At 35.2% G+C, this 12,031-nt stretch overlaps 1 protein-coding gene across 8 annotated transcripts in view; it reads right to left on the reverse strand.

Annotated features, from left to right (window-relative positions):
- PDE4D (phosphodiesterase 4D) overlaps positions 1-12,031 on the reverse strand; it is a 734,024-nt gene that overhangs the window by 18,228 nt on the left and 703,765 nt on the right. For 7 of the 8 annotated variants that reach the window (XM_087715532.1, XM_087715533.1, XM_087715538.1 and 4 more), the window contains one exon: positions 1,491-1,584. In XM_087715532.1, coding sequence (XP_087571658.1) covers positions 1,491-1,584 — 94 coding nt within the window. Of the gene's footprint in view, positions 1-1,490; positions 1,585-6,641; positions 7,057-12,031 lie in introns of those variants that run through there. The other variant, XM_087715539.1, reaches the window with a different exon arrangement.

Below are 12,031 nucleotides of genomic sequence, written 5' to 3' on the forward strand. Positions count from 1 at the left end.
ATGAATAGTCTTATGTTTAAACCATATATTTGAAGAAAAAAAATCCATACTCATCAAACCATCACTATTCTTGTTTGCTCTATGGTTTTCAAATGAACCACTCACTTTTTCTACACTCTCTCTTCCTCCCATCCATCCATCCATCCATCCCATGTAAGAATAATTTCCTCTCTAGATTGCATTCATTCAGAATATTGCTTAATTCCTCCAAAATCTTAACTAATTCTTCCATTACCATCAGTCACTGTGGCATAATATATTACTATATTGGTGACACTCCAGAATGGTGGCACTATATTGGTGGCACCTTAATGACACCAATTAATACATAATCAAACCTCTACCTTCACTTCCTTGAATGTATTTATTCATTCCATTCTACTATATTAGATTACCTTCATTCATTCATTTTGTTTCTGAATTCATTCTGTTTGCTATTCATTTCTACCATAATCTTTCATATGCCATGAAACATCATTAGATGGGCTCACGTTGGCCATATGCCTTTTTTAAGGCAGAAAGATATAGATTAAATTAAGTTACCTGTACCCTGTGCCATTACCAATATCCTCTGATAATAGGCAGTATTAGTCAGTATGAGCACATTCTGATTAGTCTTCCACATGCAAAATTAAAGTCCAGATTTTACCCCCAGTATGCTCATGATATTCTATGAAAGTTTAGATCTCCAATCTATAGAACTGATTTGTAGGGCAAAATACTTTTGATCAGATCTCAGCAAGTAAGAAATCTATGCAGTATATTGACACATACTCAAGACACAGCCGCAGGAGCTGTGCTAAATCAATGGGAGGGCAGCAAGACAACTGGAGTCAGTGGAAGAAGGTTCTATAAAGACTGATGTCTCAGGAATATCCAAGCACAATTAGGGAATGGGTGGACTGATGGAATAACTAGTGCTTAGGCAGGAAAGCTCTGGGATAACTGGCAAGACAGGCGGGCTGACACAACAATCCACATCAGATTCAAGAAGACCCTGGGATAATCAGAGGAATGAGCAGGTTGTTCAGTAGCAGCTGTGGGAAAGCCCTTGGAAAAATTTGGAAGCTGTACGGACCTGCAAGAGACACTATGTATTGGTAGTTGCAAAACCAAGATGGGTGGCATAAGAAAACCATTCAGATATAGGTTTCATTTGGATTTAATAAAAATATCATATTCTAATGAGTCTGAAATATTTTAAATGTGTTGACTTTTAGTCATAGTCCTTTGGGAATAGCTTGGAAGGATTGACAAAGGCCTATGGATAATGTAGGCCTATGGATAACGTACCGTTAAGTCAGTTAGCAAAAGACCATCCGATAAACTCTTTGCCACAACTCTTAGTAACTTTTCTTGTAAAATAAAATCAAACATTGTATTTTAATTAAATAATTAATGCCTGTTTTATTATATAATGATATCCTGTAGTAGTTAGTGAAAACAAAAGAAAAAAAACAAGGAATACCAGGTTTTATAATCATGCTTACCTAAAAATGTGTTGGATATATATTCAGAGACTTGATTGCCTGATCGGCTCATTTCAGATAAGTGGGTTAGCTCTCGATTGAGCATTCTTTTAAACTGTAAAGAGAAGCAAAACAGTGTATGTCAATGGCCAGTAAATGAGTATATGGTACAAGAATTGTTTAAGAACCTTTTTAACAGGTATGTTCAAATTTTCAATTCAATTTACCACCTTAGGTCAATGCATAATGAGAAATAAAATCAGATTCTCAGGTAAAATGTCCAAGTAGGCTTCACCAAATGTATTATTCCACGCATCATTTTACATAAAGAGATACTGAAAAATTGGTTATGGATATGGATATGAGTAGAGATCAATTTCATTGCTCTTGTCCTAGTTAAAAATGTATATTTAATGTACACATATTCCACCCATGTCCTCATGAAATAAAGAGAACAATTTTCTTAAATTCCTACTTTTTAAAGTGAAGTCAACAAGCCATCTACTTCCAGTGGAAATAATTAAAATTACCTTGCAACATTAGGCAATTCTATAGGCAGGAGTAAACCGTAACTCAATTACTTGTTGTTTAGTTACTTAAACATATGTATATCTAAATTTACAAACCTAAATTTTAAAATAATATAATAAAATAAAATAATTAATGATCCACCTGCTTTGGGAACTAAGCATTCTAATTTTATTGTGGATATGGTCAATTTATAAAGCAAAACATGTACAGGTTAAAAAAAAAACTTATGAGGATCATGTAAAAAATAGAGAAACTGGCTTTCTCAATTTGATGACCTGTAGACAGATTACACTTTATGTCCACAATCCTCAACCTGCTGATTGAAGAGCATGAGTTGATGATGAACACTCTTGTAGGCACTTGGGAAGGCTGGAATAAGCTATTCCAATTATCAAAAAGCATGGCCTCCAATAGTTTCATCAGTTTTCTAATTGCGTGATTTCATTAGTGGCAGACAATCAGGCTTCAGGCTTCCTCAGCCTTGCTATCAGTTTTGCAAGCTGGGGTTCATAAGCTTTGGAGGACAGTATTGATTGGGATTTGAGTTTTATTAAGCATCTTGTGTTTTAACAATGAAAGTACTGCAAGGTTTTCTGCAATATTCTTTTACTGTAAGATTGTTCTTGCTTTAAGAATTCAAGGCCTACAAATACATTGCAGGAAGCAGAGAGATCGAAGAGCTGCCACCATTTGTTTCGTGATATAAGAAATTGCCATTCAGCAGTCTCTGGTGACTTGAACGGCTGGCCTGATGAGTCACATGAAAGGATGATTCCCATCAGCCAGCAAAGACATAGAGCCTCCGGGGTATGCTATCTTTAAGTCTCCCCTAGTGCTGAAATAAACCTGTCATAATTTTTCCATACAATTACCATAGGGGGGGCTGGGAATTAGGAGGTTTCATCCATTTCTTACGGAAGCGACCTGGTTAGAAAAGGCTGGAAGAATACAGGATTAGAGTTTCTTGGTGTGGGGGTGGGGAGGAATAACTCAGACTGTGATTCTCCCATATGCTAAGAAAAGGTACATTTTACAATTTTCTTAAGTCTTCCATATGCAGAAAAGCTAGCTATTTAGAAATACATTGTTTATACTATTTGACTTAGCGCTACATGATTTTTGCAGCCATCAGGTTGTGAATGTACAGCCTGCTCTCTCGCAGGGGTGGGTTCCTGCCAGTTCTAACTTCTTCTATAGAAGAGGTTCCACAAATCTACCGTGCCATTTAGAACCGGTTCCAGCTCCCTCCCCCCGCCCATCTACACCATGCTTGCCCGCCCACCGCTCACTGATTGGCTGGCTCACCAATCGACCCGTCCGCCTCTAAGAATCTAAACCTTAAAGTCTTAAAGCTGTCAAGTTTGAACACCCCTGAGGATTTTTTTTCTAAAGGGTTAGGGGTGCAAGGGTCTTGTAACTTGACAGCTTTAAGACTTGCACACTTTAATGTCAGAGTTCCTGAGCCAACATGACTGCAGCAGGAATTCTGGGAGTTGAAGTCCACAAGTCTTAAAGCTGTCAAGTTTGAACACCCCTGGGGGATTTTTTCTAAAGGGTTAGGGGTGCAAAGGTCTTGTAACTTGACAGCTTTAAGACTTGCATGCTTCAAATGCCAGAGTTTCTGAGCCAACATTTTGGTTGCTAAGCAAGAGGGTTGTTAAATGAGTTTTACCACATTTTACAAGTTGGCCATGCCCACCGAGTCACATGACTGCCAAGCCACTCCCACCCAGTCACATGGCCAGCAGGCTACTCCTACAAAGTAGGCCATACCTACAGAAGAGGTTCTAAAAAAATTTGAAACCCACCACTGCTCTGTCAGTAGTGTTTTTTCACATATACTGTTTCTTCTCCCCATCTGCCCTCAGTGTATGGACAATATATGTTACTTAAGTAAAATCTTGTTTGAAAATAATCCAGTGTAGGATAATCTGCAAAGTGTTGCTCTCCTCATTTATACATCAGTTAGTTATCTGTGTCCTTATATTTTATATTGAAAACCTAACTGGGGTGAGGATAGATTAGGATACATGTTTAAAGTCTATTTACACTTTTCCTTCAGCCCATTTATACATGTGCTTTTATGAGTTTTCTTCATACTGCTTCTCACATGTTCCATACCTATTTTGTATGATAAATCTCTGGATGAATAGGATTGCTTGCTCAAACAGGTTCTGTCCAGGTGATTTGGATTACAGTTTACATCAGACCTAGGCTAATAGCCAAAAATCTGGATTAAAAAATCCAGAATATTTAGGGAGCATTAAAAATTTCTAATTTTTAATAAATATTATCTTTTATAAAGATAATATTTGGGGCAGGTATAATTTTTATGTGTGTGTGTGTCTTTGGCACATAAACCTCCTGGTGACAGACCAGCCTAATTTGTGTAGTTTTCTTAGCAAGATTTGGAAGTCGATGAAGTTTGTCAGTGTTTCCTCCCCAAAGCCAAGAGAGTGCAACTGACCCAACTTGTCTTTGTATCTAAGGCAGAACTAGAACTCACTGCCTCCTGAAATCTAGCATGGTGCCTTAACCACTACATCAGGCTACCTCTCCATTTGCTTTCTAAAAATAACTCTCCTCCCCCCCTCTATCTATCTATCTATCTATCTATCTATCTATCTATCTATCTATCTATCTATCTATCTATCATCTATCTATCTATCTATCTATCTATCTATCTATCTATCTATCTATCTATCTATCTATCTATCTATCTTTCTAAATCCTCAATTTGTGATAATAATTGACCTCAGAATTACAGTTGTAAGTTAAGTGGGTCACCATGTGATGAATTCTGTGTCATGTAGATCCAATACTTCCTACCTAATTCTTTCGAACCTGTAAAGAACTGAACAGCATAATACAGAATATTAGCAATAAAGCCCTAGAATTCATAATTAGGAGGCAATACAATGAGATTTCCACCCTAATTAGCACGTATAGAATCACAGTTTAGATTCCTACCTCATTTTAACTTCAATGAATCTTAACACATGTAGAAGCTATGGATTGCTTATATATTTTTCAGCATTACCAATTTAGGATATACTTTCCTCAAATTCAAATTCCCTTAATGTTCATTCGGAGATATAGGTGAAAATTAAAGATGATAGGAATACTGTAGATGGTCTAAGAAATATTACAGTCCTTTAAAACCCAACTAAAAATATATATGATATGCTATATAATTATTTGAGTTATTCATAAGAAATAAAGTTGAACATTTTGCAGGGTAGAATTAAATTAAAATATAGATTTTACATGAAACTGGTCACAAGTATATTAATTGTTCAACTTGATCTGCAGTGAGAAATAATTCTTCTTCACAAAACACGTAACATTAATGGTAATTCAGCAATAAAAGCATAAAATATAATTTCTTTAATGAAATGTATTGCTGGCGACAACAAAAAGACCTTACTATATTTGAAAGTCTAAACTATCAAGCCTCAGTTATTAAGGCTTTTATTGTGGTCACTTGCATTTTATTAAATAGTTATGTTAGAAACTCAGCATTAGTAAATGATCCAATAAATGATCACATAATTAAAATGCTGCTTTAAGGCAGCATATTGGGGTGTTATCACAGTTAGTGATCATATTTTCAGAAAGATTGCTTGGGGTCAGTTGCTCTTCATTCCAATGCACTCTAGGATCCAAACCAGATGCACAAAGGGCTTCACCTACTACAGTGGTTTCTCTGAGGCCACGCAGTGACTTTAAAAGAAGGCAGGGTTTCCCTATCCTAAGTCTTCCAACATAGATTGTACACAGTGTACTTCTCCTCTAGGCTACTATTGATTTCTTTACACAGCATATTTTTAGGGATAAGCTCTACACACAAAAGGGAAAACGTTAACCTAATATACCATCCTTGCTTAGTCAGGTTATTCATCTTTATTTGACTAAGTGATCACATATTTAGAAAAAGGGCATATTGTTCCTTGACATCTTGAGCATCTAGGACATACATAACAGGAGATTTTCTGATAAGTTCGTGGTTCTTTCTTAGATTAGCACTGCCTATCACAATATATACGATGGCATGTATTCAGGTCAATATAAAGGAACAACTCAAAGCATTTTTTTTAGCTGAAGCTTTATAAATTAATTCTCAACAAGTTAAGGTTGGCATCATCAGTGAGAGAGAGAAAAAAACATTTCCAAACATTCACTATTTTAGAATGGCTTTAATCAATTTTGAGATGTGTGTCTTAGACAGAAAGCAAAAAAAATAAAATAAAAAATAGAGGCGTAATCATTGCAATGTTTGCGCATTAAGAAAGTAACATGAAATTACACATTTAGCTCTTATTGCTTATATACTCTTTAATGATCTTCTCCTTGGGGAATGAAAAATGCACAACAAAGCTAGGATTTCCCCAAAATACAGTATTAAAAAGCAGTGATACTATAGCTGCTAAGCTGAGAATATGCTCTTTTCTCAGGACTGCGCAACTCTGTTATAGGTACCTTTGAACATAAGTGAATGTTAGAGGGAGTTCATTGTTTTCAATTACATATTTTAAAGTTACTTTAACATATCAGTAAGGCCTTAAGCTATAATACAAAAACAATGTTCAAGCAAACACTGCATGCAAACAAACATGATTTATAAAGTTCTTAAATTCCTACCTTTATGTATCCCCAAGATACTGACAGTAAATAATTTGCTTCGGGCATTTTTGATGCTTTTAGTATTACCAAATTAAAGCAGAATTTTCGGTCCTCTGTTATTAGTGAGATACAGGGGAAAAAAGTACGCTGAATCCTTTGAACTGAATTTTGATTCTCAGTTCTGGTGATTTATAAATTTCCTGCAATTAGGTATAAAAGAGATCATTTAACTGGTGTTCCAGTTAGGAGATCTTCGATTACTTTGGACCCATTTGCAAAATTCCAAAATGCTGTAAAATTTAAGAATCTGGTTTGAAAGACATATTGCACAAGCTGAACAGAAATCTGAAGGGCAGACAGAGATCTGCATATTTCCAGAACAGCACGACTTGATGAATTATGTATATCAAGATGCTCAGCTGCTGGAAAAGACTTGTTCTCTCAATAGCCTTCCAAATAAGGATCTGCAGGGAAGCTACAACCAGTGTCAAGTAAACCCTCCCATAAAATTCAGAGAACGGCCAATCCTGTGCTAGCCAAAAATACATAAAAGCAGCAGAGAAAGCCGTGACATGTGTGTGCTAGTTTCTGATTGGTCTTCATGGCAGAATCTCTTGGGAAGAAGGTAGTTCTCCTTTGTGCTAAATGCCTTTTAATAATGGCTTCCCCGCAGCATTTATTTCAAAGCAGATTAATTAGCTTAACTTTTTGTGTGTGCCAGTAACATTATATTATATCACAGAGAGAAGCTAAATGAACTCTGTCAAATAAGTGTAGCGGGTTGTTTTGCTCAGCCTAAATATCATTTGGGTTAAATTCTTTAACTTTCTATCATTAAAAATTCACACAAAGACAAACACACACACACACATTTTCCAACCACACATACATGTGCATGTGAAATTTTAAATCTCTACATTCAGCAGTTCAATTACATCTCATTCTGATAACATTATTGCAAAGCATTTATTATTATTTCAATACAAAAAGCTTTCGATCTGCCTAGTAGCATTTAAGTTTATATATGGCATAAATCGGATGAAAAGAATAGTACTTTGTTCAGCTGCTTAGTGTATGGTATGCACATCTGCAGTCAACAAAAAAAAGACGCATCATTGTAACTTTCCTACCTTCAGGGGTCCTAACAAACATAACAATATTATTGGGACCAAATCATTTTATTATTCAAAAGCAAATGCAACAGATATTTCCTGACACCTAAAGTAACACAATTCATGGGAAATTGATTCTACTTCATTGAATGGAACATTAATCTAACTTCTATAAAATATGAAGAATGAATTTTTTTTAGATTTCCACTGTGAATTTTCAATATAAAAAGATAGGGTAAAATACATTTCTTTCTAAATTATATACAGAGCAATTTTTTACAGTATAGTAAAAAAAATCAATATTACTTCAGCACTGTTTAAAATAAGCTAATCACCTCCATATTACAAATAGGAAGTCAAGGAAGTGAATCAGTAGTATTCCCTAAAGTTGGTGCTACCCAGATCTGTGTTTCCCCAAAAATAAGACAGGCTCTTATTTTCTTTGGACCCTCGAAATAAGCATTTGGCCTATTTTCGGGGAGGTCTTATTGTTTTTGAGGTGCAGTAGGGTAATCACCTCATGGTTGCTACCGTGTTGCAATATTTTGGGGAGGGCTTATTTTGGGGGAGGGCTTATTTTAGTGCATGTCTCAAAAACCCTATTGGGTTTATTATCTGGGGAGGTCTTATTTTTGGGGAAACAGGGTAGAAATTGGGTCCAATATATTATACAACAAATATATTGAAGGATAGCTGAAGTGGTATTCAAGTATCCAGCAAGCTTTTTCACACATTATGCTATGTTAAGCCATGATTTGACATATATACAAACTTTAGGCTCTGACAACCAATTTCTCTGGCATACCGTGCCAGCATTTTCTTTAATTCTGACCATATCATGTTACATTAAGTTTAGACAAACAAGATTTACAGATTATTTTGAAAACAATTTCTCATTTTATGTTCTCATGCCTAACATAATTATAGAATTTATAACTAAAAATCAAGCTATAAGGAATGGGAACATCCGAGAGATAGATTCAAGAATAAGACTTGTTCGAAACTAGTTTTTATTATAATAGTAATATAGTTATTTTGTCATTAAATGCATGTGTGTCCATTTCCATATACTAACAGAAAAGTTTTAAATGCATTGTTTTTGAAATTAAATTAAAAATGATTTTTTTCTTTTTAAAATGTACAACTTTTAAAAAAGGATTGATATTTTTGGTTGAACTGAGAATTTGTAATGAGCCACAAATATTTTAATTTAGTAGGGAAAATGTTTGAAACCACATAACTGAGCCATACTATTCATTATACTACTTGCTGATTTGTTCTGAATTAATGAGGTCAATCAGGGAATGCTGCTGCAGCACATTCATTCTTTATTCATTTCAAGAGAGGCTGTGCACACACAAGATTCAATGAAGTGGACAGACTGTGCTCAGCTATGGGCTTATTTGGGCTGTTCCTACTGACTAACAACATTCACTAGTGAAATGTTTTGTTACGCAGAATTCTGCTACATCAGCTCAATGTAAGGCATATATTTATATATCAGTATCATGCAGAAATAATTCCACAGATAAATCCTCAGGAAAATAAAATAGGAAAAATCAAAAGAAATAAAGACCAGATAAAAGGTAAAGGTTCCCCTCGCACATATGTGCTAGTCATTCCCAACTCTAGGGGGCAGTGCTCATCTCCATTTCAAAGCCGAAGAGCCAGCGCTGTCCGAAGACATCTCTGTGGTCACGTGGCCAACATGACTAAATACCAAAGGCGCACAGAACGCTGTTACCTTCCCACCAAAGGTGGTTCCTATTTTTCTACTTGCATTTTTACATGCTTTCGAACTGCTAGGTTGGCAGAAGCTGGGACAAGTAACGGGAACTCACTCTATTATGCGGTGCTAGGGATTCGAACCGCTGACCTTTCTGATCGACAAGGTCAGCGTCTTAACCACTGAGCCACCGTGTCCCTACAAAGACCAGATGGACAACCATTATTTAGAGGAGAAGTGATTAAATAATGAAAAGAAAATGAATATTGGTAAATAATATAATGACAAGTTGAAGCTTAAAACCCTCAAGTGTTAAAACAATTTCAACCTGATAAATAGGACCTTTGTTTTCCATCGATCTCTATAACATCATTCCTCAAATGGGGTTTTCCAGAAATAAGACAATTGTTAGTTATACTTAGGGAGAAAATAATAATTCTAAAGGCTTACTTTTAATTCAAAATCTGTTCCATCTGTTATTTATTATTTTAAGCACTTATTTGCTATATTACTGTTCTAATCTACACAATAACCAACATTTTCTGGGCTAATACTAACAGCACCCCTCAAAACAAAACAGCCAAATGGCAGTAAGAAAGTCAAAGGTAGACACAGCTGTGGATCTGTCCATGTAGAGACAGATTGTTATGATTTTTGACTGACTCAAAAATCATAACAGTAAAGTTATTTTACATAATTTCACCTTAACTTAACACCTTAACTGTTTCCAAAGCAGTTGTATCACTCTTGTCTTGTGAAACTAAATTCAAACAACAGGCAGGTGCGGGATTCTTTGAGAAAAGGAATGACCACAAACCCAGTCACATGAGAATGCAAAATCTGTACTTGGTTTCAGCATCTGTTAGACTAAGGGTGCATGTGGATACCACCTCCTTCTTGGAGCAGTCATGTATAGCAGTGATTAGGATCAGAAAATAAAAGCAGCTGTGAACAAAGGATTGCTACCAGCAGTGATCAGTTGTTCCTCAACACTTTTCAAAAGAGGTATTCCAGGATACGGAATCAAAGTCAAATTACCTCTAAGTATGTACTCAGCAGGTTGCTGAAATTAATAATTTTTTTCTTGACATGAAATATTCACATTTCTGAACTAGGTATCTTGTTTTCACTTTACTGTGTAGGCTTCTAATCTGGGAAATCATCACTGCATTCACTGAAAATGTAGCTGTAATGTATTTCTTAAAAAACTAAGACTTTCACATGCCAACAGCATATTGGTATGCAAATGTAAATACATATAATCATAATTATATTTTAAAGTATGACTGCTTTAAAAGCAGATTTTGAAATTGCAAATATATGTAAATACTTTTTAAAAATACCATATATCTTGAGGATGTTAAGTAGCATGAAATTGTATCTTGAAGCTTCTTTACATAACTGTGTGTTCCTAGAACCTACTTTATGTGTTTATTCAAATCTTTATAATTTTGTAGACTTCTTCTAAGTCCACAAAATGAATTTTATGTTATAACTCTTAAAAGTAGAACATTCTTTTTTTATAGCTAAGTGTCACACACTTTTAAAAATGTGTATCTGATTCATCAACAAAAGAAGCTTTCTGGATGAGAAGCGAAATGTTTTCAAGAAAAATTAGAAAGTCTATTTCCCTCTTGAAAAAAGCACCTTTGGGCTGGGTGACTAAGAATCCCCATAGATATCAACAAAAGAAGTAGAGCTATATTCACAGTAACATATAAAGAAAAAGTTTATTGAGCAGAAAAATTTCAAGATCTCTGATGTATCTTGGGGGAGAACGATTTTCAAGCTTATCTTTGAAAAGAACAATGGATATAGGATGAGCTATTAAAAATAATATAGTTTGAAGTCTTCCAACCAAAATTATTGCCCAAAACTTCAAAGTTATGGATATAAAAGCAGCATTTAAGGAAATAGGAAAAACTTTATAGAAAAAGGCATCACTATAAACCTTCTATAACATCAAAGTCAGTAAATAACATATTGCAAGTCATTGGGTTAAGAATGTCCTGGTTTAAGGATAACCCCTAGTTAAGAATGGAACCTACTGCAAAATTTGTGTTAAATATATAGTGATTCAAGTTGGTTCAAGCTCATTACACAATACTACTTATATAGAATTTCATTTTTAATGTGGGACAGTGTGCTCACAATCAAAAATGACAATAAAGGTTATCGTATCTTACAGTATTATATAATAACACTATTCTGCCTTATGCAACTTAAGGACAGACCTTGGGATAGAACTCATTCTTAAACTGGGGACTGTACCGATCTTCAAGAAAACATCAGGATCAAAAGCTTTGCATACAGATACTCCTCACTTAACAACCGTAAATGACCCTGGAATTTCCTTTGCTATAAAGCATGACATCACATGACTGTGCTACTTAGTGATAGAAATTCCCGGCAATCCCTGCTTACTACTTTTAAGCAAGGAGTTCATGTATTTCCAACTTTCTGCCAGCTTCTCCACTGACTGCTTGGACTGCAAAGGAAGGTTGCAAATCTTGATTATGTGACTGTGGGACCCTGTGATAGTTGAAAATCCAGGCAAGTTGTCAAGTGTC

Source organism: Thamnophis sirtalis, unplaced genomic scaffold (assembly GCF_051295495.1).
Source record: "Thamnophis sirtalis isolate CommonGarterSnake01/CBP01778 unplaced genomic scaffold, rThaSir2_p1.2 scaffold_5, whole genome shotgun sequence".
Taxonomy (NCBI): Eukaryota; Metazoa; Chordata; class Lepidosauria; order Squamata; family Natricidae; genus Thamnophis; species Thamnophis sirtalis.